This window comes from Nyctibius grandis, chromosome Z, assembly GCF_013368605.1.
Source record: "Nyctibius grandis isolate bNycGra1 chromosome Z, bNycGra1.pri, whole genome shotgun sequence".
In the NCBI taxonomy this organism is placed as follows: Eukaryota; Metazoa; Chordata; class Aves; order Nyctibiiformes; family Nyctibiidae; genus Nyctibius; species Nyctibius grandis.
The window spans coordinates 75922508-75949701 of NC_090695.1; the positions used below are offsets into that span (position 1 = coordinate 75922508).

At 39.0% G+C, this 27194-nt stretch overlaps 1 protein-coding gene across 1 annotated transcript in view; it reads right to left on the reverse strand.

Annotated features, from left to right (window-relative positions):
• LOC137676256 (atrial natriuretic peptide receptor 1-like) overlaps positions 1-19423 on the reverse strand; it is a 42982-nt gene extending 23559 nt beyond the window's left edge. Inside the window, exons 1-8 of the mRNA XM_068422954.1 lie at positions 19415-19423; positions 12989-13085; positions 10177-10309; positions 7636-7759; positions 5539-5643; positions 4815-4917; positions 3103-3248; positions 444-516 (exon numbers count right to left, since the gene is read on the reverse strand). Of these exons, the coding sequence (XP_068279055.1) occupies positions 444-516; positions 3103-3248; positions 4815-4917; positions 5539-5643; positions 7636-7759; positions 10177-10309; positions 12989-13085; positions 19415-19423 (790 nt within the window). The remainder of the gene's footprint in view (positions 1-443; positions 517-3102; positions 3249-4814; positions 4918-5538; positions 5644-7635; positions 7760-10176; positions 10310-12988; positions 13086-19414) is intronic.
• Between the last annotated feature and the right edge of the window lie 7771 nt (positions 19424-27194).

Here is a 27194-nt window from a genome sequence, read left to right on the forward strand (position 1 = left end):
GCAGCAAGTCTGTCACAGATAGCATACACTGAAAGAAATTAAGGTCTCATTATATCCCTCATCACATTTGTGCAAATCCAGGGCAACTTAGTGAGACCAATTATACAGAGCGATACATCCACTGAAGCAACTGCAATTTAGTTTGTCCAAGTCCAGATGTTATCTGTTTATTTTGGGATAGGCCTGTCTTTTTTAATTGACAAATCACCATAAAAAAAAAGAAGGAAACTATTTGAAATAACTTTGACATCTAAAGTTTTAATAAACAAAAATATCAGTGATCAGCTCACAGAGGTTACAGGGGTGAAACTTCGGATATGTCTTTCGCAAATTGGTTCACCTTTTGTAAGACCCTTAAAACATGAAGATGTACTTACGATTGAGATTATTTGTCAAAATAATTAAGGAAACTGATCATAGTATCAAAATGACAAGTTACTCACCTTGTTTGATGCAGGTGAAGTCTATAATCCAACTTTCATCCCAAAACATCTTTTGTTTCTGATATTGAAACCACTATGAAAATAAATTAAATTAATTCCTGATGTAGCCCTACTGACTTTGAAGGAATTAAACCAGATATTATTTTTTAAAAATATGAAAGTATAAGTATCCAAACAAAATCTGATGTTTAAGCATCCAACATATATCTTATGAGTAACATTAGAACCAAGAGTATTAATAACAGGCTTAGAAAAAAACAGCATCTAATAAATATCTTAAAAACTGTCCATTCTATATTCTAGAATGTAATTACATGTCATATTTTGTGTTGCCTACAAACTCTCCATTATTGTCAGTTTTTCTTATGCACTACATTTTCATCTCAGCCTGGACATCAGATGAGTGGTTTACATCACGTCTTGTCATGGAAATGTCCTCTGCTATGTAAGTGCATGACAAGAACACACTACATCCCAACCCCAAGATAAGGAGCAGCACATCTTATTTCCTGTAACAGAATTAGCCCCTGACCCACAAATGAGGTCATATTATGTCAAATACTCTAGCATAAAGAATATTAGATAGGGATTCTGTGGTGACTTTGTAAAGAAGGCATTGATTTTCTGTAGATATGACATGCAAAACTAACACAGAAAGTGTAAACACATGCTTTCAAAAGAGGAGCAGCAGATAAAATTATATAGCTGTTATAGCTTCAGTCAATGCTAACATGTCAAACCAAAGCAGCATTTTACCATCACTATACCATTTTCCATAGTGTGGAATTTAATATCAGGAATTATGCATTCATTGAAACAGGTAACAAAAGCCCAGATAATATGCAAGGTACATGGTGTGGAGACTCTGTTGATAATTTGGTAGAAATTTATGACAAATACAGAGCTCACTGAACCAAAAGTAAGTAATCCCTTTTATTTCAAAAGGTTTCTGAGAAAATAGACATCTACATTTTATCTTGCAAAGGTATGACTGAACAAAGACATATTAACTAGAAGTGAGCGCTTGGCTTGCTACAGATGCTGATATCAAAGGAATCCTCTCCTCTACTTGAATGATTAAAGGCAATAGTTTCCCAGATGGTTCTTTTTACATGATATTAATTACTGAATTGGATAAAAGGATCTTTCCTATCTTGTTTACTTATCACCTAAATAAAACATAAAAAAAAAATAAATGCTACTGCAAAAGTTAGCAGGAATAAATATACAGAAATGCAAGAAGAAAAAAATAAACTTCAAAACCTACAGAAAAATAGTAGAAATAAAACGCAGATTTTGATAAAAGACCTTTAGATAAACCTATGCAAGGCCACGAAACTCCACTGCTCTTTCTAAAATGCCAGTTTTTTAAAACTGAACTTCTCATCTGTCCAATTACACATTTGCATCAGATCAAATGGTTTTACAGGACAGTTACTATAAACACGTTGTCGCAACTGCCCTGCTCAAATAGTTCTGAACAGTGCTTCTGTTCCTAACTCACAAAGCCACACAGAGAGGCAAAGAATAGAGAAAAACCTAATTGTGATTCACGCATCCTGTAGTACCTTACTCAGTGGGCCATCAGCCTTCTCCTGCTCATTCCCTCTCAGTGCACTTGCCTACCTCAGGTGCTCATTGCAACTGCAGTACAAGATGGAAAGAGAAGGAATCCCTGAGGAAAGAGGAGCCTATCAATTTACAGGATTTATAGACCAAACCCCAAATAAATTACCTGTTACATACATAGTCAATATAATGACTCTACAACTGCCATATTCACCTGCTAAATCCTTGTTACGAAATTCACAAATGCTTTTTTTTTTCAAGATGCAGACACATAAGGAATGTAGATCCTCTTTCCCAGAAACACTGTGAAGTAATAGCCATAATAGCATGCTGTCTCCTCTTTATACAGACATTTTCATTCAAAGGTATCCAAAACTACTTCTCCCGTATCCATACACTCCTCTCTCCTCATTCCCCTTTTGTTTTTCCTTTGTGATTCTGTTATAGTAATTGATAACTATTATACAAAATTAATCCATTTGAACTGAACCAAGCTGGTTCAGTTACACTAAGAAAATGAACCTGTTAAAAAACAAACAAACAAAAAAAAACAGAAAAAAAAAAAGAGAAAGATCCTCTTCTCATTATTTCTTTTGAGAATGTCCCAAGTTGCATGTTTTCCATTATAAACTTTATTTAAACTCTGAGATTTAATGGCCTCTGGTGGAGCCAATCCCTTTATGAATTTACCTAATTTGTTTTCAAATTCATTTATACTTCTGTCCTCCAAAGGGTTTTGAAGCAGTTAATTTCATAACAGAATTTTATTGAGTAAAAAGTACTCTTACTTTACTGGCACCTCTTAGTTCCCATGTTGTGAAAAACCACTACTTCCTATAGCTTTATATATCCATCCCTCTGTTAAATTCCTCTTCAGTTTTCTCTCTTAGAGGATGAAAATTCCCAGCCCCCTGAGCACCGTCTCGTAAAGAAGCCAAAAACGTTGTTTCCCTTCCTTCTGCTTTCTTCAATTGCACGCAGGTTCTGGATGCAGAAGAAAATCCATCCCTCTACTAAGAGCAAGCTCCACTGTAACTAACCAAATCATGGAAGTAAGAGAAAGGAAATAGAAGAGAGAAAGGCTACTTACCATGACTGTCAAAACGAAGCCAGTGCAGACTAAACATATTGGTAATGCAATTGCTATCCTAGCATCAGCAGACAGTGGGCATTCTCCACAATCTGCCGGACAGATAGAGCAGCCTTCTTCTTCCTCACAAAAGCCATCTCCACAGACTGATTAGAAAAGGAAACACTTATCAGAGTATTTTAAGGCAAATTCATCCATCCACAAAGTTGTATTCAGATTTAAACACATGGTTCTTGAGCTGGGAAACCTCTTAGTACCAGAAAGAATAAATTTTGGATAATCCAGAGGTAGTACCTCAGCAGTTGAAACAATAATCTGAATTTTTAAAGTGATACAGAATCTCTTTGTTCAGATTAAGCTGTTAATGACATCAGAGTCTTTGACATGTTTTGTATATAAATCACTTTATCACTACTCTGTTTCTCATTGTCCATCTGGTTTTTCTAAGACTTAAAAGTTCCTCAAGGCAGGCATTGTCTTTTGTATTCTTTGTACTTAATCCAGCCATTCAGATCCCCAGAAGCCAGTGACTCTGCCTCAGCAGCAGCAGAAGAAACTGGGCACAGCAGAATGAAACCTTGCAATTCATACTTCAAGGATTTCTTTTTCTCCAAGGTCTTATGAAAACTATCAGCAGATTCAGATGTGATTTAAAACAAAAGCCCTAAAGGACAAAACTCCTTCTCCCATGTCCTGAATGGTGTTTCAATTTCACCTCTATGACTAAACTAATATCTGCTGTACTTCAGCCTTCTGAGACGAGCTGAAGGTATTATTCTGTCACTATGTAATATACTTTTTTTAAAAAGCCTCAACAAAACAAAATCCACTGCTCAGAAGTAATTCTGCCTCAGTCCGTTTGATCCCAGTATAGTACCAGGCTGATCAGAGTAGTCACTTTCTGCCTCAAGGGTAGAGCTTCATTTTTTAAATTTCTTTTCTGATAAATTGTAAGTTTCCTGGAAAACTCAGCTGGAGCTGTCTTGAAATGAATAGCAAATTCTATAGCTAAATTCTTCCATCCACACTGGAGTTGCTTTGGTTCTTTTTTTCTTTTTTTCGTAACATTGGGAAATATATTCTCAAACTTCCAGAAGAGTAGGTAACAAGAGTACTGTGACAACATTCCTATTTTACTCAATATTTTTCTTCAGGTTGTGTGTTTAACTTCTTAAATAAAGTCCACTTTTTAAATTTTGCATTGCTAAGAGAAATGTTATGGTTATTTCTGCTATCTTGCATACAGCTATACTAAAGTGAATGAAAGACTGATGCCTTTGGGAGCAATTGAATTTTAATGTGAACAAAGAAACCAAGATGGCTTTCTACCTTTCCAATATGCTTAAGGCTAGTCTGCTCCCCTTCAGAGGAAGACTGTCCAGATCCTCACAACATACTAGCTGGAAGAATATTTTCACATCCCCATCGACATGCCTTGTAGTACCTCAGGACATTGGTCATGGTATTTGACTTTACCTATTTAACAAGAGTGGCTTCCTGCTGTTCTAGATTCATACACAGGTTAGAAGTTCAAACACTTTTTCAGATGTTCAGTGTTATGTGAAGAAGAATTTTAGGGAGACTTTTGTGTATTTTCAATGGTAAGTGGGGGTAGGAGTCCCTTTTTCTCTTGGTAACCGTGCATGAATGATGAAATCATTGAGATTTGCAGTCAATAAGCAATTCCCTCACATCTTTGTTTTATGTCATACCTACTGCAGGAATAACTGTGGTTTTTGCTTCCAGAGCAACTTGCATTCTCCCAACTCTGACGTGTGCAATGAGAGACGTCACGCCCACATGAACTAAAACAACCTGCCAAACAAGTGAACAAAGCAGCAAGCATCAAAACTTCACCTGCATACAGCAATTACAACAACAATTGTCCGATTGCAGTGTCTTGCAAAAGAATGTGTGCACTTTTTCAGAATCAGGAAGGACAGGTGTCCGTGACTGGAGAGACAAACAGAAGCAGGAGAGACAACTCTTGTAGAAAAGGCAGGTCTGATTCCCCTGCTGATGTGTATTCTTTTCACCAAGCAGGGCTATCAGCCTATGCATTCTGCCACATTTGCTTCCCTGTTACTTCAGTTGGGTAGAAGCCCCCTAATGTCCATATTAACCTGCAACACTGTCCAGTCAGTAGTGCAATATATTGTCAGTATAGGCCTTAAATGGACAGGTAAGGCTATTCTCTTCCCTCCCATGCCCATTACTTCTACTAACTACCTAAGGAGTAGCAGTGTGAAAAGCTGTCACTTCCAAGTCAAGTCAGCTGGGAACTGATATTGCTCAGTCATATGCATCACTTACACACATAACACTAACTAATAAATGAGATGGGGAACATGTACATGAACTGTACTAAACTACTAGCAAATAAACTCTGAAAAGAACAAACCAGGTAAAATCCTATATGCAATAAATATACCTTACCTTGGCAGTCCAGTTTCTTTGGCTCATTTTACCAGCTGTAGACAAAGTGTGAGTAAATATCTGGCCATCATCTGGGATCCATGGACCACATATTCCTCCTCTACCCTTTATCAGACATATTGGTTATGTCAGTAAACCACAACACAATGAAAATCCTAGTTCATCCTCTTTACATTCTTAAAATGACTTGTGTTCTCTAACAGCAAATAAAGTGATATTTTGTAACCAAATCTATTAAAATGCTAAAGCACAAGCAACACTGTTCTGTGACAAAATAAAAGATAAAATAAGAGAGAAGCAATTGTGCCTATACTGAGTTAAAATCTCACAAATATTGTTATTTTTTAAAATACATTAGGCAAAATGTGGTCCCAAATTTTAACTGCAGTAATTCTATGAAGCTAATACACATTTCAGGATTTGCGATATTAGAACCAGAAACAGAGTCATATCCTACTTTTTATATTTTTCAAAAGGGGTTTTATTGCAGTTTCACTTTTGATACAGCAAAGTTTTTTTTCTTTAATGAGTAAGTAAGGCATCTCTTCTGTGCCTGTTTGCAGAGCATTTCTCAGTAAAGCTCTTAAGATGTAAACTTCCCAGAAATTGCAAGCATAGAGGATTATTTTGACTGTCTGGAGATCTTGCATTTTTTTTTGTTTGTTTGAAAGGATTAAGTCTGCCTCCTAACTCCAGATACTTCAGGCACTTCTTTCAATGCACTGTAAGACATAGACAAAATCAAAAGAAATGGAATTCATATTAATCAAGATAAAATGATTTAAAATTCATGACACTGCAAAAAAAACCCAACAAAACCTCCTCTCAAATAATGGAATAAGCTTGCTTTGAAGTGTATGTTCAATCTTATGCAATGTTATTCATGGTCCTCCTGCTGTATGACAGTCAACCTGCTTAGACTTCTTCTAAGCAGGAACTGAAATATTTACAGTATTACAAGGAAGCCAGACCATGCATGTTGGCTACATGCTTTCCCCTTTCCCACACCTTAATTCCAAGCAGAACTAATTGTGGAAGTAAGAAATAATGGAGAGGCCACCACAGTGGTGGGATATTGAAGTTCTTTACTACGGTTCTAGACAAAAGTTTCGATGTGATGGTTCCAGCAGCGATTCCTCTTCTAAACCAAAGTCCTGGTATCATCAAAGGCCCCCAGGGAGTCATTAACAGAACAGCTCCTTAAGAAGGGACTGCCAGGAAGTAAGCTAGAGCTCTTGTGGAGACATTAAGCCTTCACACAGAAAGGTACACGAAATAGCCACAAGACATGTAGACTAGGTTTTCTATTACACCATCTTTTATCACGAAGACTGTGTCAGATTGCCAGAAGGGAGATCAACTAGAAAGACTGGGCAACTGCATGAGGGTTATTATCCAGGGTAAGGCTTACCTCACAGATAAAAAAAAGAAAAAAATTTGTCCCAAACTGTATTGTTAGAGTCAGAACTTTAAATATTCATTCAAAAAGGGACAGGCTCTTATAATGAGCCAAGCAGGTAAGTTAAGAATGGATCCTGCTTACATCGCATGAACAAATTTTGTTATCCTGTATCTGGATTCCCTTTTTCGCTCTGATCTGATACAGAAAAGTTCCATCTCAGGACATGTGTATACAGGCTTCAGTTCTACAAGTCATAGCCAGTGATACTCACCCCACTCAACTTCAGTAATTCAAGCAAATAATTCAGGGTCCCTCTATAAGCTGCAGAGACAGTAACACCTCCAACTCACAATTCGCCCTGCTTGATTTAGAATGAAATGATCTGTCTTTCTTTCTCTATTGACTGTACAGAGATCTGAGTCAAGTAATTTCAAAGAAATGAAACTGTCCCCACTAAACGTAATGAGAGATTCTGAGTACTGCCTTGTTCAAAAATCCAGCCATTTGCTTTGCAGCCTCAGCATCCAGTGGAAAAAATTCTAACACTGACAGATATCCCCACAGTGGTTTTAGTGAACTATAGATTTGGTCTAATTGTAATCACAGAAAGACTTCATAAACTTAACTTAGTTGTTACAATGATGTCTCGTCCAGCAGCAAGAACAGAGCACATGACGCTGCACCATTATACTAACCATGAAGGCCAAAGGACAGGAGTGAATATTGGCATGGTAGACACAGCAGTTCTCCCTGTTTGCATCTTTCCAGCTGACAGGGCATTCATGCTCCTCACAGAATTCCTTTGCAGCAGTAGCATTTCTAGCCAAGCAGCAGAGAGAGAAATTTTTATATTCATTTCACATTCTCCAAAATTGCAACAAGCACATAAGCCTGTTCTTTACCCTACAGACAAAAAATCAGCAGCAAAAACATATGCAGTGAAATAAACAGTTGCACCATTTCTTTCTCTTTTTTTTATTTCTGATTGAAGCGTTCCTGGAGCAATGAAGATTGCTGTCAACTGGCCCACTATCTACTGCCATGCGGTACGGACTTCTGGCAGATAATATGCCACAAGCAGGTACCAGCCTCCAATTCTCTCCTCAGACTGACTTCATGACCAGCTGGGATTACTTGGCACTGCTACATCTGGCACAGAAGAAGATACCATTACTCTACTTCCACTATCAGAAACATGTGTCCCTGCCTACTTTCATTCTGTGTTTTCAATTATATACCTTCATGTATGCATATGATTCATTCAGCTCCAGTCTTTGCTCCACAACCCAAACAGCCAAGGAAAAGAACTATATCGGACAATAATATCAGATACAATTCCCCAAACCAAAATTTTAGAACAAAAAGTGGACTTTATGAATAGACTGTTCTGCAAAACAAGGTGGGCCTTTTGAAAGTTCATCCCCGAGAGACAAATGTAGTTACCTGGAAATGTGTGGTGCTATACTTTTTCCCACTGTTTCCTCAGTTACACCTTCAGTTGGTTATCACCCTAATAAATTTGGCTTTAAAATAAAATCATTTTCTGCAAACACGGTTTACTCAGTAGGTATAGCCAGACTTAATTGTAGGGTTTAGTTTAAATGTTATGCACTTGTGATGGATCTCTATAAAGCAACGCCAGAACACCGGTATTTATTTTTTATTTTGTTTTTAATGAAAGAAGAACTAGCCAGTAATGAGTAGATTTAAGACAGAAGACTGTATTATAAGAAATAAACACAAACATAGGGGATCAGGTTGACATAGATTGTATTCATGATCAAATTTACAAAGGCATAGATACACTTGAAACCTGAGATAAACAGATTTGTCAATCCCCAAGACATCTACACAGATAAAATATTAAAATCTGTTGGCCTTTGAGCCCATGCTGGGAGTTAAAAAAACCCACTTAATCAAGTTGGTGCCTAATTCCATCACATATTTGTCTTTATGGCTGTTTTTAAAAATTTATCCTGTATTCTGTATTTTTTATTCAATATCTTCATCACGGCTTCACCCAATTATGCTGACGCCCATACATTGACTTGCCAGCCTCAGCCATATTTGGGTCAGCCACTGTAAGGTTGAGAGTCAACCAGATAGTCTTCTAGTTAAAATGAGGTGCAAACTTGATTCCTTTGAAAAACTGCAGCATAGATTTATCTCTTTTTAAATATTTGCCATCTGTTCCTATGTGCAAGACATGTATAAGTACACAAAGAGCAGAATTTTCCAAATTCCTTTCTGATTTAAGGGAATGGGTGTCCCTGGAATGACTAGAAAAACAGATGCATTTCCAAGCAGTGAAAAAAACCTGCTTTATGGCTAAGTTCTTGGAACTATCACTGGCCATAAATTTCAGAAAATGTGATAAACAAATTTTGCAAAACTCTGTACACAGATGATCAAAACACAATATCAACTTTTTGCCATTGCAAATGGATTATAGGTCATCTTTCAATATGAAAAAAAAAAATCTCTGGACAACAGCTTTTACAATCTGACCTTTGCAATGTGAACACTCAGATTGGCAGAGAAAAAGTACACCAACCAAGTAGAGCACAGAAAGTAGGGAATTACAGCTGCAGCCTCTATCCCAGACATTGCTGTTTATGGATGGAGAACTGCTATGTACAGACAAAAGTGTAAAATCAGGGTGTACTAGCCTTTTAGTGACCTGGAGTTGTACACATAAACATTATGTATTTAGCCTCTGTTGTCTACATTTACCAAAAAGTTTCTGAGCTGATATATAAGCTTTTGGACTGATTTCCATCCCACAGAATTCAAAAAAGTTCATCACTAAATGCAGTGGATTCAGGGTTGGGCCAGCCTCTTTCTCATACCCATGTTGTGCACTTCAATCACACTTATGGTTAAAATGAATATAAGATACAGTTAGTTTGGGACTCGTGCTTAAACTTCAGTTGTAAATTCCTTGTGTAGAGAAGGCAAGAAGAGATGTTCAGAGTTGCACTGAGACAGTAATGCAGATACAGGATGATGTGCCTTATCCTGGACCAGGTGGGCAAGTATGCCATGATGGCTGCTCTGAGAGCAAAGCCATTGCAGAGCGGAAAATATCAGGGCAAAGAGAGCTATAAAGGACCTGAAGAGATGCAATGAATTAACAAGGAACCCCAGAGTATCTGTTCCAATTATGTTACTGAAAATGTACACACAGAAATCCCATATACTCATGACCTTGAAAGCATTTTTATAGGAGGTAATACCTGTGAGAAAGGATTCCATTTTGCACTGCATATTGATAAAATCTGTCTGAAGCAAAGACTGAGTAGGTCACGTTGAAGAATTCCCCGCTCACAGCCTTTTCTGGAGGCCTTTGCACCCATGCCATCTCCAGGCCTAGAAACAAGACAATCATGGGCCAACATATTTGATAACCTTTTCTACTTTACAGATGCAAAACTTTCTCTGTAGTGATTTTCATCTATTGTTCCTATTGCTTTTTATGAGCCCAAAACCGTCATCCACTTTAGTGGCTGTATAGGTAAACACAAATGCACATTAACTGAACAATTCTGACACTCACTTAGAAAAGATCAAGCAATTGCAGAAATATGACAAAAAATCTGGTCATCTTATCTAAAGTAACTTTGCTTCCAGTATAATGCAGTGCTGCTTGTCCTGATATATTTGCTTTCCTCTTTGATCAGCAATAAACATTGCTCTTCATTCTTGACTGCTTTCACTGAGGCACGCATTATAGAAGAAGAACAGGCAACTCTAGCACACATGAAATTCAGTCAAAACCCTTAACCTCATGAGACATAAATTATATATACTAATAATTATATATTTAACAAAGCATTCTCATTTTATAAAACCATATCACATCTAGAACAGAGGACAGTGGAAGGAGTGCTACTCAGACATCTGTCATTTTCCATTTCCACACACTTACTGGGAAAGATAATTTATCCCAGTCATCTCTCTTGTCCCTGGGACACCTTATTACCTGCTCTGAGCCTGGGAAAAAAGTGAGATAAGATGCGGGAGAAGTTTTTAATCCATATTCTTAAACAACACTATCAAAATCTTCCCACTCCATTCACATACCTCTTTTCATATTGTTGGATGAAGGTTTTAATTTGCACCACATCAAATTACTTACATCATGCAATAGTGTAGCTCTCAGTTTGTCAGAAAGTTTTAAATCCCTTCTGCAGAGGATGGGTAAACCTGCCATTCAAGAGATCCTCACTTGTTTGTTGCTGTTCAATTATAAACTCTTGTATTACTCTGGAGCTGTTTTTGCAAGTGTATTCTTCACTTGCACTGTTAGTGAAGCTGGTATTTTTTTCCCCTAAACATAATTCCCTTTCAGATATAAAGAAGCAAATTGTAAAATAAGCTCTTGATTTCACATCTCCCTTGAAAAGTAAACACTCATTATAAATGCTAACACTATGAGAGAAACTACAACACAAAGCTTTACAAAAAAATACTAGTGTGATTTGCACTAAAAGGTAAGAGAGGGTTGAGCTTCAGAGAATGTGTGAGAATGAAGGCAAAAGGTCAGCATAAATTTCACTTAAATTACTTTCTACTTCCCTTTAAAGGTCTCACAAAGATAAACAGAACTCTTTTTTCAACAATAGATACTCCCAGATCTAAATGCTTTGAAGATCTTGTGTTAAATCCACAGCAATGAGGCTACAGTATATATGCCTCTTGCTTTGCTTTTAGCAATGCCCAGAAGATGACAAGGAACAAACACAGAGAAAGGCAGAATAGAGCTTGGAGTTCATTCTAAAACTGGTTGTAAAGGGTATGCGTTAATTAAGCAACCTACTCATATTAGTTTCCCTTGTACTCAGTTCACTCTCTGATTATTAGTAAGAATAGCTTTAAACAAGTCCTCTGTTCTGATAAATAGTTGTTTCAATGTTAAAGCAATAGTAAATTCATACAGGGATAAAAGTCTTAGTTGACAATCATCTAGATAGTCTTTGAATTTCACTGGTCCAACAGAACTCTTTGGGAAATGTTTAGCTGTAATATTGAGCTCAGAGTGTAACCCAGCAGTATATTTCCTGGAGTGTTTTATCAGTATTAGTTTATCAGGTGTTCTGTTTTTTTCTAAAAACCCTATTAAAACACATTGTCTCTGGTCTTATCTTTTACAATAGAAACAAAAGTATTCCTTTACATTGGTTATTTATCAGTTACAGAACCACAAAATCACAGAATAGTTGAAATTGGAAGGCACCTCTGGAAATCATTTGGTCCAACCCTGTGTTGCTCAAGGCAGGGTCACCTAAAGCAGGTTGCTCTAGATTTTGTCTAGCTGGGTTTTGAAAATCTCCAAGGATGGAGAAACCACAATGTTTCTGGGCAACCTATTCTACTGGTTGATCACACTTACAGTATAAAAGATTTTTCTTATATTTAAATAGAATTTCCCATATTTCAGTTGCTTTTTGTTTTTCAATTTCAAACAATCAATTTCCAACATAAAAATTAGTCTGTTTTTTACTCTCTCAATGTAAATTCATTTTTGAAACTGACTTGAAGAAGTGGTTAAAGATGTCAGGTGATGTGATGGAACACAGTTTTAAGCAAGGTGGAAAAGCATGATGTGTAGAATTAGTGACCGTGCTTACTGGCTTGAGTGTTTAACCACAGTCCACTTTTGAACTGACACCACAAAATTTCACCAATGACTCAACAGAATTTGCAATGCGGAGCCGCCTGACTGCTTTGTTTGGATTAAGTTGCTTTTGATTTTCTAATGAGAAATAAAATGTTTTCAGTTTCTGTCTGGGGGAAGGGATTCAGCTGTTGCTATTACTTTTTCTTTTGGAACCAATGAATATCGGACAAATAATTGCTCTGAAGTATCTTTTGGTTGTTTTCTTTCACTTATTTCTCTAGAAAGAGAAGTTGTCACTGATTCAGACGCTTCCCACCATGTATAACATTTATCATGAGTTACATATTATTCTGAGTACTTCAGTTTTGGGTTTTCAACCATTCTCCAAGCAAGGGATTATCTCTTGAGCAGCTTTAGGACTCACTCACCTCCACAGTCCAGCATGTTATACTCATCTGGTTTTTCCAGAGGCCAACAGTCATAGTCTTTGTTATCTAAATCATGCCACCCCTCCACTAACATCACCTGCCAGAAAAAAAGCATATGAATAGACTCCAAAAAAGACAGAACGGGAACAAGGGAAGGATGAGTTCCATCTCCAAAGTTTATATTTCTTCTAAAGAAATCAAACCAAATGCAGAAACATAGCCTGGCATACTTTGCTGTCTTCAACCGTTGCAGCAAAAAATGACAGCTTCCAAGGGATATACAAACTCGATCAGTATATTATTTTGATCTACACAGAAATTAGCCATGAAACAATGAGGGGACTTAACTAATCCTTCTCTTGCAGATGGTTTTCTCTACAAAGAGCAGGTGGTTCTAGGACCATATGCAGAAAGATATTTGATTTAAAGAGGGTTTTTGTTTGCTTTTAAAATGGCACACCCTCCTGCTCCAAACTGCTCAATTTCTTTTAATCTTTTACACCTAAACTCTTTGAATTAATCATTTTTTGTTGTACCTTTAATAACATAACTGTTAATTATATAAATGTTAAAATATATACTTATAGATAATATTAAGGTTGCATAAGCCTATTACAGGTAGAATACAGCATCATAATAGCATACAGATTGATTTGCAACAATAGCAGAATATACATTATACCTGTATATATATTATATATTATAATAGCTGCATTAATCATCTATTAAAATATAAACTGTAGAGTATATATGAACAGAATAGAATATGTTATGATAATGCACCCTGGTCTTATTCCACTTCTAGTAAAAGATAATAGTTTCTATTCATATAATCTGCTGTTGTTTTGCTATAGATTATTGGAGGATAATAATCTACTGTATTATACAATTACTTATCACAGTATTCATGGAATAAGATAGAATTATAAAACTGATTTTTCCAATATATTCTTCTGTTACTCTTGTTTTCTGCATTACTAAAATAACATTAATTGCCTTTTATAAATAGCTGTCTCACTGCAATAAGCAATATACAGTTCTTTCCATATGCACAGACCACAGGAATAAGTTCTGGTAAGTGGATCTATGTAGTTTACCTACCAATAAACTGAGGAGGCTTCGGAGCCCTAAGGCTGGTGCTTTGACAGCTCTCATGCTTCCTACATGGACCCAGCTCACCGAGTGTCAGGACTGCTTCTGATGTTGCTGTTGCTACTGAACTAGATGCCCTTGCCTAAGAAGTGGGGGTTGCTAGGCAAGCTGATCCTGGCCACTCCAGCTGCTGCAGCTGTTCTGCCTCCTCCTTCTCTCTTCTCCCCTACCCCACTTCTTCTCAGTGCAGGGTGGGAACACCCCTGTGCACCTCTGCTGAACCTCTCTGAAAAATCATCACTTAAGAGCAGCCCTGCTCTCAGACCATTGAAGTTTGTGCCTGTCAGCTCAAAAGTGGAAAAGAAATGGGAGGATTTTATTTCACTGCCTTGTTGATCTTGGGCAGCATCTGACTCTTAGGCAGATGAATCAACATGGTGGAAATAAACACAGAGACATAGCTGAGCCTGGGGGAGGAGAGGTGTATAAACTCCAAGGCAAGAAAAAGTCACCTATGTAAGATAAACTGTAAGACTAGGGGTTGAACTAGGTGATCTCCTGAGGTTCCTTCCAACCTAAATTGTATTAGACCCTATGACTTCAATTTCTCAGTCCCTGGAGGTGTAGGACAACTTCCACCTGAGAAGTGTCCTGCTACATCCACAGGTGAAAGAGACCTCTGCCTAGCCATGCTGGTACGATAAAGACATAGATGTGCCCATGACTATTTCTGTTTGCTGAAGTCACTGCCAACACAGAACTTCAGTTGTGATGCAGCTCTCTTGAATATTTCCCTGTGTTTTCTCTAGAATTCTGGCTCTCAGCCCAAACTGACATTAAGAATCTTAGTCAAAATGCTTGGACTTCACTATTTATTGCATCAAAATTACATGAAAAAAATGCAATGTGTGCCCATTTCATCTTGAAAAGGGTTATAGATCAATTAAAAAGTCTAATTGGATTCACTAATAAAAGAGATATTTGTATAAACTAATACAAACATTTTAGGTTGGAATTTTATGTTTGTAGTGAAATCCTAAACCTCATTTGTGTTGTGTCTTCTTGTGCTTCACTATGACCATTTCACCCAAATCATAGGTTTCAATATATGGAAGCCTTTAGAGCATTTCAGCTTGGCTACATGGTAGAAAGAGAAGAGAAAAAAATGCCTTTTTTTTTTCCTAGAATTATCTGCTTAAAAGAACTCTACATATATTAACATATTGGAGAGGTTTTAGTGGTGATTTGTTTTGGGATATCTTGTGCTTAAAGAGGAATTTACTGGCGGGGAAGTTAAGGATTACAACTTGTTAGACCCTACAGCAGCCAAAAGATTACCAGACAGATCCTATTTTCTTTAATAGGACTGTCAAATATTCACATGACATTAATATCATGATTCAAAGACTGTAAAGATCACACCTTACCTTTATAGCTACTTGTCTATCACCAAGTCCAGAATTCCTGGAGAGTGGCCACGTACAAGACGCTGGTCTGGAAATCCTGAATTAAAGATGGATGGATCGGAATGGCTAGTGATTATCTGATTTAATAATCTGTCCCAGCTATTTGAGAAGCACATTACCACCTCTGCATTTAAGCACTGGAAATTTTAAAAAGAAAACCAGTGAGGACTATTTTGCAATATAGATACATGAACCTTGTTAAAAAAGGATTGACAGTTTAGTGAGTAATACATTCTTTAGGTCTATTTACAAGTCTCTCTATATAAAAGAAATCAGAAACAGATTTGAATAAAGTGAGGTGTTAATCTCAAACCTAGTAATCTTTGCTTTACATTTGCTCCTTTTTCTGTTTGTAAGTTATATGCAGCCACACAATTTGCATTAAATCTTAACATTGCATCGTACTACAAATGTGTTTATTAACACAGTCAGACTCAGTCTAGCATAGATTAACTGAATTCTGCCTACTGTCACTTGACTGGCTTAGTGCAGTAACAGGTCTTTGACTTCTTCCCTTAGAAGGATCTCGTAATCTGAAAAAAACAGGTAATTTCTACTGATTGAAATGAAGCTTATCAAATAACTTCACATTTACAGATTTATTTCTGTTGTGTTGGCTGTGCTCAGATGGTCCCTTAAGCTACATCATTTCCATTTCATTCGTTAACTCAATAATAACTTTTACTACCAAACAGAGGGAAAATAAAGAAATTTCAAAGTTTTATGAGCAATATCACTATAGATATTGGTAAAAACATGCATTTTTATTAACAACTTGATAATAATCCTATAACCAAAATATAAACATGCAATATTTGTAGAAAATAATAACAACGGTTAAAATATTGCTGAATAAAACTTGCTAATTATGTGCTTTCAAGTATTTTAGGAAAGCAATTTCCAGCAATATACCAAAACAAAAATTACTGTGATGAAAGCTTCAAATATCTTTGAAAATAGGTTTTTTTATCTGGCATTCAAACTTTCCAGATGGTTCTTGTCTTGATAGGAAGCTGAAGTTCAGATACATTTAAACTACTTCATTTTTAATTACATTAAATTTTCTAACGAGACACTTATTTTCAACAAAAAGCAATCTCAAAAAAATCACTATCAGGGCTCATTTGAAATTTCAAAATGATGGAATTCCAAAGATCCCATTTATCAGAACTGTGTCGTCATTTGTGAAATCAATAGTTAAAACTCAAGTTGTTGAAATATAAAACTCCACTAAGCAGAGTATGTTCATAATGCACATGGGTTGGCATCCTGCTCAATGCTGCACCGCTCCGGGCTCCTAGCATCTAAAGGGATGTAAGATTATCTATCCGATTCTCATTTTATACTGTTAGCTCTAATGAAAAAAAGCATTTTAAATGACACAGAGTCTGAGTGCCCTCCCTACTGGGATCACAGCAGACCAGCAGAGCTCCGACGTCCCCCGTGTTCGCAGGGGTGCCGAGCAAGCACGGCCAGAGAGCACTCTGACGCTTCCCTCTAGTGGCTCCATGAAGAACGGCGGCAGACAGATTCCCCCCGGGCGCAGTTTGGTTTGAGGACATCCTCCTCTTGATGCACAAGCTGCCACAAATGGAGTACATAGCACCAGTGTCGCAGAGAACCTGCCTGATCTCAGGTTCTCACCTGGGAGTTTGGTGGCAGAAGCTGGTGGCTTCTACCGCTCCCCTTCCCAACAGCAGAGTGATGTGCTGGACCGCCACGAGAAATTCCCAGGTCTTTGGCGTATGGCCGTGTTACCACAGCACAGCAAGTGATCACACCTCCACCACATCGCCATAACCATTTGCTTACGCGTTTTTAGCCCACAGAAAGTGCTCTGCCGTCCTATGTAATGCAGACCCACGGACAAAGGGTGCTGATCTTGTCTTGTTATTCCACACGGCCACGAAGAGGTATATCTGTCAAAAGAGGCCTTCCAGCTTGGGCTTCTTGTGTGCTGGTCCACCAACCTTTCTGCTGCTTATGAGTATATGACAATTGTATCAAAAGTCTGATCTGGTTACAACTGCTTTTTTTTTTTTTTTTAATCACTGTCATTCTCCTGCATTCGTTTTAACTGGGTCAGTGTTTTTTCTGCCCACCCTTTATCTTTTCTCATCTGTTCTGAGTGCAAACTCCCCTTCAAGTAACACACATGTGTGTTCATGTGGTTCAGTGAGACTCAGACCCCAGCTGAGCCTGGATTAGCAGGATTAACAAAAACAACATCTGATCTTCTCCAGAATTCTTGGTAATGTAATTAAAAGACTAAAAATTGTCATAAGTTTTGTAGTAGCTTCAGAAGTACTGAGTGCCCTCAGTTTGCTGGAAGTGCTGAACGGACAACAGGTGTGGGTTTGGTGAAATGCTGGAGAGCAGAAAGCAAGCTCCTGAGCCTTGCATAAACCACACACATCATCCCTTAACTTCGTAGTATCTCTCCATTTCTCTCACACACTCTCCCAAATATTGGAAGTTTGAGAATATTCCAAAGAAAAAAGACTTGGGCTAAAAGAATGGTAATCATAAAATGAAAAAGAAATAATGACATATTTGTTACTGAAGATCTGAAAGGTTAATGTTAAATGATTAATCTTTGATGACAGTTTAACTCAACTGTAGCAGAAGGAGCAGTTATGTAGTTTACACAAAGGAATAGAGCTGGGAAGCAGAATGAAAGCATGACAGATCAGAGAGAGAGTTTTGTAAAAAGGTAATTAGGGACATTGAAAACTACAGCTAAGAAACTGCTTCTTCTGACTACCATCTACTGTGTTATATATACCTCACAAACTCACAGAAACCTCAAAAATGCAAATGGTATTCATTGGAAAGGTGGCAGGTAATCTTCACTGTACTCTCAAGTTACTGGGAATGCTGAACAAATTTATGCTTTTAAAGATGCATTCCTCAAGTCCACTCTAGTTCATGGGGCATCACAGGAAGGCTTGTTCTGTTGCTGCACTTTGGGTTTGATCTGCAGCATTAAACAAGCTTAAATATTTAATTTGTTTCAAAAATGTTAGAAAATATCAAAACATGAAACAAAAAGTATCATGTATACTCCCTGCAGGTTGTATGACGACTGTCATCTCGGATATGTTGCAGATCTGAAGACATATTTCTCTTTAACAATATCACTATTCTCTGTTTAAAGGATTAACCAGTACATGAGCTTTTCATCACAATATTTTTCTTCTTTTTCGTCTTCTAAAGAGAAGCTGGAAAGAATTATGACATCTGGAATTTTTCAAGGAGAATACTCACAGCTAGAAAACTAACAGGTAACAGTGAGTATCTCTCTAGCTGAAAATGCTGCTGGTCTTGATAATTTGATATAACATATAACTGAAAACCTTTAAAGAGACTGGATAAGAAAAATTGAACTCACAGTTCTCAGAGCAGCCAACAGGAACTTCACTTTCAAAGTGATCCAGGTTAACCTTTAGAAAATCCTATCCTAAGTACATAACTTAAAAGAGATTTGTGCATCAAGAGATTTGCTTGAACAAAGCATTGGCTTTCTGTAACTATAATGCAGCATGTCAATGCTGTAGTTGTTCAAAGGGCATTCAGCAAGCCTGAGAATGTGAGAATGAATTCCAGTTTGATAGGATGACTGCCTGAGAGGCTTAAGAAGAACTGTTCCCAGTTCAGCACAGAACTGAGTTTTCTGTTTGGGAAGAAACTGAGCAGAACATCACTGATGTTCTCAAATGCCTCCCATCTTTCAGTCCTCCCACACAGTCAGAAATGTTATAGATGTCTGCAGTGCTTAAGAACACTGCACTTGGCTCCTCTTAAGATCTACTGTGGAGGATCTGGGTGTCAGTGACAGATGGCAGCTGAGGGACACTTCTGTTCTTACCTGCATCATGCTCCTAAGATCCACTGGTCACTCCATTGGTTGTAGCGGCAGTCAACTGAAATTTGCATTCTGCCTTAACAGGTTTTTCCTCTCCTCCTCACTGCATGACTCATTTCTGTTTTCAGAATTCTTGAATGATTTTCTGCTCATATTTTTACGCAATTAGCACTGCACATTTATTGACATTGCGCACACCCTTTCTCCTCCCCAAAAAGACAGCCTCCTAAGCCACAAGTGCTTCCATATTTCTAGGGTCTCAAGCGATCCGGAATTCCTAAGAGACACTGAGAAGTCACTGAGACAGCAGGTCTCTTGGCCTTTTGTAACTGAAGGATCATTCAGCCTTTTGGATCATCTCTTTGGACCAGCCCCAAAATGAAACAGAGGTCCAAACTATTTCCTTTCTTCAAGTCATGATCAATTCTGCACATCAGGATAGACAGACGTTTGCCTAACCTGTTTTTAATGACCTTCAGTAACGGAGTCTCTATCCCTTCCTTTGTGGTGTAGTCCAATGCTTCACTACCCTTCCTTATTAGAAAGTTTTCTCTATGGTCCCACCTGCTTCTATCTTGCTATAATTTCAGCTCAGTACTTACCCCAGCTATGTAGAGTTAGCATGTCCTGTATAATTTTTACATGCTTGAAGTCCTTACCATTCTGGCTTATGCCAGTTACTACATATCAAGATGCCTCACGCAAATATATTGTCACACTTCTTCACAGGGAAAATAGATTATCCTAGTTTCAGCAACATAATATAGAAATAAAGAGTGTCTAAAGAAAATGCGTAAGTCTAAGCAGAACAGATATTTCAACAGTAGGAATGAATGCTTTCTCCTTGGATCTTTGGATGCAAACAAGTGTCCCCAAACCCAGGGCAGGATCACAAGACCACTCTCATACTGTAATTAAAATAAACGTCACATTTCCAGAAAGAAGAAAAAAACAGTAAAATAGTCTCTGTTTAACATCCCAGTCTTTCTGCTGATGGAAGCTTTGTCTCAATGAGCTTTTTAAATCTGTGTCTTAAGTGGAGCAAACTTGGTAAATGTCCAGGTTGGCATAATGCCATTTTGTAGACTGTTTTGTGAGTATTTATCAGAATAAGTCTAGTGGGAGAAGCTGAGGATTTTCAGACGATACTGAACCTGAAAAGATTTCTTTGCCGTTCAGGATTCTCTGGTTCTTTGGGTATATTACTTTTTCTGCTGAAGTCAGACATGCCTTCCTTCTGTCAGAAAACACTGGGGAGCCAGCAACTTCTTTTCCTGTCATGTTTAGCACCCAAACAGAGATCAATCTACCTTTTGCACTGTAGCTTTGACACAAAGAACACTGGCTGAAATGCTGGGAGAGAAGAAGAGACAGAAAACTGTTTTGAATTTGAAACCCAAATACTTGATGTGACTTACCTGTTGGGATAAAATAAAGTATCCTTTTGTATAGCCACATGCAACTGTCACTTGATTTTAGGGCTCAGCCTCACTTTGAGCAAAATCCCTAGCGCATGTCTTTGCTTTTTCCAGTGATATGCTAGTCCCAAAACAGAGAACTTGAGAATACATTGCAAGGAGAAATGTAGGCATAGTAAGTCAGTATTTATAAAGAGGATTTTTATTTTCCATTATTTCACTTTTGTATTGCCTAGGGCTACTAGCTAATTAGCTTTTTCTTCTGTCTTTTGATCTCTCTCTCTCTTCAGAGAACACACTCCAGACTGCTATCCTTAATGGCTTCTACTGCAGTCTGGTTACCAAGAAACATGGGGTGTCAGTATGATTCTGACATGAAGTATTGCATTGCTCTGTTCTGACAAATATTAATTAGGAGTTGAGCTGCGTCTTCTCATCTTACCCCTCCCTCCAGACTCCTCACTTCCCTTATAGTTTAATTCCTATATAATAATCCCTTAGTTTTTAAACTTCCTAAAGCAGGAGATTCTCAAAGGCAATGATAGCAGCCAGAGGCCTGATGCCTGCTGGATCTCCCCATGGTTTACTGACACTTACTTTTTGGAAAAATCTCCTCCATTTTTTGTTAAACATGTGTACAGTGAGTAATAAAAGGAAATGCTCACAATCCTGACACAGGCTATCAGAGCACTGAGCATACCCCTCTCTCCTGGAAGCTATGCTGCCTGGTCTCACGGCCAACACTTATAGTGCAGCTCTCCAGCCTTGAAGCTATGTGAGGGAGAGCTGCCTGAGAAGCCCTTGCAGAGGCTCTCCACCCTTCTCTGGGAGCTGCTTTTAGGCTGGGCTCTCACACTTGTGTTCTGCCAGAGCTACACTGCATTTATGCCCATACCTGGCCAGGCACCCTCTTGATCTGAATCCTGACCCTGACACATGGATTTGACTTCCTGGCTTGACCTCAGACTTGTCTCATCACCACGGCCTCATCTGTCAGTCTCCACTTCTGGGTGACCTGTTTTACTACCTCCAGACCTGCCATGTTTGTCCTCTTCAGGCACTGCGGACCCGGGCCCTGTTCGGGGTGACACTACTCTGCCTGCCTTACTGTCACCCTTGGCTCCTGGATCTCCCTCCCTTGTGAAGTACTCTGCTGACAGTGCTGCTCGCTGACAAGGACAACTCAGCTGTAATGCTGCAGTAAAAAAAAAAAAAGAAAAAAAATTCAGGAGTAAATATGCAATAAAGCAAAATTCTACCCAGAAAGGAAAATGTAAATGCTTTGCACAAACCTCGTAGAGACACCTCTCTACAGCATCTTCTGCTACACTGTTTCTAACTGCGAGTATGGATTATTGTAAAGGACTTACTCTTTAAGAGCAAACAAGAAGTTGTTTTCATAGTAAGCAGGTAATTATCAGGACAGAATTCTATGCATAGTTAACTTTAAACACAGACATTATCGATATGTTGGGATTTTCTGAGGTTTCTATGGTATTTTTAAATTAACAGTATTATCACTGATTTAGTCTGATTTCCAGGTACACTCCTACTTCAAAATATCTGCTTCAGACTGGCTGTGGTTTTAGAGATTTTTTATAAAATTTATGCTGGCACTTTAGTTTCTTATCAATGACAGCTTTTTGTTAATGCTTGACCACTACAATCATTGCATTAGTTCATCACAGAATCACAGAATGTTAGGGATTGGAAGGGACCTCGAAAGATCATCTAGTCCAATCCCCCTGCCGGAGCAGGATTGCCTAGACCATATCACACAGGAACGCGTCCAGGCGGGTTTTGAATGTCTCCAGAGAAGGAGACTCCACAACCTCTCTGCGCAGCCTGTTCCAGTGTTCAGTCACCCTCACCATAAAGAAGTTTTTCCTCATATTTATGTGGAACCTCCTGTGTTCCAGCTTGCACCCATTGCCCCTTGTCCTGTCAAGGGATGTCACTGAGAAGAGCCTGTCTCCATCCTCATGACACTTGCCCTTTACATATTTATAAACATTAATGAGGTCCCCCCTCAGTCTCCTCTTCTCCAAGCTAAAGAGACCCAGCTCCCTCAGCCTCTCCTCATAAGGGAGATGTTCCACTCCCTTAATCATCTTCGTGGCTCTGCGCTGGACTCTCTCTAGCAGTTCCCTGTCCTTCTTGAACTGAGGGGCCCACAACTGGACACAATATTCCAGATGCGGCCTCACCAGGGCAGAGTAGAGGGGGAGGAGAACCTCTCTCGACCTGCTGACCACACCCCTTCTAATACACCCCAGGATGCCATTGGCCTTCTTGGCCACAAGGGCACACTGCTGGCTCATGGTCATCCTGTTGTCCACTAGGACCCTCAGGTCCCTTTCCCCTACGCTGCTCTCCAACAGGTCTGTCCCCAACTTGTACTGGTACATGGGGTTGTTCTTGCCCAGATGCAGGACTCTACACTTGCCCTTGTTATATTTCATTAAATTTCTCCCCGCCCAACTCTCCAGCCTGTCCAGGTCTCTCTGAATGGCTGCGCAGCCTTCCGGCATCTCAGCCACTCCTCCCAGTTTTGTGTCATCAGCGAACTTGCTGACAGTGCACTCTAATCCCTCATCCAAGTCATTAATGAATATATTGAATAGAACTGGTCCCAGAACCGACCCTTGAGGGACTCCGCTAGACACAGGCCTCCAACTGGACTCTGTCCCGCTGACCACTACTCTCTGGCTTCTTTCCTTCAGCCAGTTCACAATCCACCTCACTACCCGATCATCCAGACCACACTTCCCCAGTTTAGCTGCGAGGATGCTGTGGGAGACCGTGTCAAACGCTTTACTGAAATCGAGATAGACCACATCCACAGCTTTACCATCATCTATCCACCGGGTAACATCCTCATAAAAGGCTATCAAGTTGGTTGAGCAAGACTTCCCGTTGGTGAAGCCATGCTGAGTGCCCCTAATGATCCCCCTATCCTTGATGTGCCTAGAGACAGCACCAAGAACAAGTTGCTCCATCACCTTTCCAGGGATGGAGGTGAGGCTGACTGGTCTATAGTTACCCGGGTCCTCCTTCCTGCCCTTTTTGAAGACTGGAGTGACATTCGCTTTCCTCCAGTCCTCAGGCACCTCTCCCGTTGCCCACGACTTAGCAAAGATGATGGAGAGTGGCCTAGCAATGACTTCCGCCAGCTCCCTCAGCACCCGCGGGTGCATCCCATCAGGGCCCATGGATTTATGGACGTCCAGGTTGCTTAATTGGTCCCTGACCCAGCCCTCATCAACCAAGACAGATTCCTCCTCTATCCTGACTTCTTCTGAGGCCGCAGGGGTCCAGGGCTCCTCAGGACAACCTCCAACAGTATAGACAGAGGCAAAGATGCCTTCTTTATATCACATATAGCTGGATAAGCAGCTCCATGCTTAATAGGAAAGTTTAGAGATGCAGGTAATTCATCTGGAAGAAAGATACACAAAATCCTTAAGCCTCCAAGCATAAAGTAGGACAAATCTCCTGTCATTGTCAGACAACAGGGGATTAAAGAGCCTGGCTACCTGCAGGAAAGGTAAAGAAACTAGATATGCGGTATAGGCAAAACCAGGAAAGAAATTGCTCTTCTCTGGACTCCTAGAGAAAGTGCTGCTTCTCAGGGATCATGAGGCTTATTCACTTTTCTTTTTGCAAATAAACACCTGGGCTGAGAGGACTGATTTCTACAGACCCTTGAAATGAGTTTGATGTTAGTATATCCTGCATTTAAGGAGAGAAGGGGTCCATGAGAACCTAAATGTCCGGGGAACCAGTGTGCTTCTATGCTGGTAAGAAAGGGATGCCATTTTATATGGCATCTTGTGATGAACTCATTAGCACATTGGAGTGACTCATGAGGACTATTATAGAATATCTTAGGGGGTTTTTTCCCTTTACATTTGAGCAGAGGGATGCTTTTCATCTCTGGCTTGGCTATTTCTGATACTAGCTAGGGCATGTTTCAAGGCATTCTCCGTGCTTCATGCAGGGCTTATGAAAAGACTATTTTTACCACATGACTATTAGTGAGTCTCTCCAGTTCTCCTGCCTCCCTCAGGGTCAAATTCTCCCCTGAAAGTGTGCTCTGATTATGTAAGAGATATAAATTGAAATTCCTTTGGGAGCTGTGGCTAGCGTAAAGCTGAAGAGAAGATTACTTGTGTGGCTTTGGTTAAACACAAGTGGATCATTCTCTTAAATAACTCAGTGGTTATTTTTGTTCCCTCTGATGTACCAGTGGTTAAAAAAATACCCAGCGCATAAGCTTGGTTCTTAAACGAACTTACACCTTGTTCTGCTTCAAAAAAACCTCCACAAATCTGAGTTAGTGAGCTTTTGTGAAACAGCTACATCTATGTGTATGATGACTAGGATATATTTAAAATCTGTTCTTTCTGGTCCCATAAAGTGGATTCTCTTCTCTCTTAAAAGCAGTATGAGATTACTTTCACTTCCAACCATGGAACGAAAATGTTAGCAGCACCATTTCACTGCATTACTCTATGTTCACAGCATGTAGCCAGTGGGCCAGACTCCAACTTTCTCAAGCAGTAACACTCTTCACTTCATTCTTGTGTGCTTGGGAGGCACTTTTGTTTAAAAAAGAAGTCGTAATATGTAAGAGAATCATATAATATACTCGCACAATATATGGAGTATTGCAATGTACATATTGTAACTGTGTACAGAAACCTGGGTTAACCAGCTTTGGTAAGTCTGCCCAAGTAAAAGTTTTGGGGTATAAATGTTAAAGCCTGGGAAGAAGAAAGAGGGAAAGAAAATTTATTTCAGAGTTGCCTGGACTTGTATGACCAATAGGACTGTGAGGATTCCTACAGGCTATATGCATTCTAAAAGAATTTAAATAGCCAAAATGTTTGTGGTTGAAGGAGCAAGGAGCAGAGCAAGGAGTATCCAGGACAGCAAGCAAAGTAAAGAGTACCAGGCAGGATCAAAGACCAGAGCTGTGAGGACAAAGCTTTACATGTGCCTGATATCACACAGTGAGGAAATGCTTGTACCTCTGTGTTGAACAAACGTGTTTCACTGGATTTGGGGGCTGAAAGTGACCTTGATGGGATGCAGACTTACTCCAACTGCTCTGTTATGCTGTCCTGCTTTTCCTGACTGGAAACCTGATTGCTAGATGGTACTAGCTGTGAGGCAACAGATTTGCTGAATGCTGGCCACTGGCACAGCAGAGACTGCAAGATTGCCCTGTGATTTCATAAGTACTGGGAAGTGGCAATGAGAATTCATGCAGAATGACACCTGACAGGCAAGGGAGGAAGTTGGTAGAGGCGCAGGGTTTACTGGCCCTCCCTGACAAAGGGTGTCAATACCCATTTGGTCTGATTTAGTTGAGAGGGACAAAAGGACCTTAAAAGGAAGAATGAGTCTCAGTTGCTAGAGAGGAATGTGGAAGTGCTATTCAGAATTGAGAGATACATATTTATTCTTCATTAGATGTATGAAATGAACAATGACAAGAGCCAAGCACGTCTGGACTTACTTTGTGATACCATTGAGGGCATCTTCTCTGTCTCACATGAGAACTGTCATCAATATTTGTTACTGCTGCTTTCTGTAGTGAATGCAGGCTCCATTTTCCTTTAGAGTGTGCTGAAGAATTGGCTTCTCTGAGATCTACAAGCAATAGTGAAAAAGACACTTGTTGATACAAGAGAAGTCTCAGCTCTCAGGGCAAATTGCCAGAATCCAAGTAAGCAGCTTGCATTATTTAAATGTGTATTAAGCAATACCATGCAAGCTATGTTTTCTTATGGGTAAAAGAAAGTCTAGTCACATACTTAATATAGATTTTTCACCTGTGTTTACAAATCCCTGGCTCTGCCTGTGCCTTGTATTCTTACTAAAAGATTTGGGTTTAGAATGGAAGAGACAGATCCAGATTCACACCAGGCACATTTAGACACAACAGCAAAAGAGCAATGCAAGTTTCTACCTGATCTGTAAAGAAAAACCAAAACCGCAAATAAAGATGATAATGACCACGCATGATTAACGTGTCACAGTGGGAAACTCTGGTAATGCAACATTTTACAGATATATCTTCATCAATTTCCTGCAATAATTTTTTGAAAGCCCACTAACTTGGATTTAGCCCAGCTAAATATTACAATTCTTAACATATTTGGTTTTTTTGTGATGTTTTCATTAGGCAAGATGTTGCTCTTCCATTAATACTTATTTTCAGTTAGTTCAAGAATACACTCATTTAACTCCTTTGGTCCTAGGACAGCAAGAATCACATACATAATTCTGTATATGTGACATTCATTTACTGTTACTGGAGAATCTCAGTTCTGCCTCAGTGGTGAATCCTGTCTCAC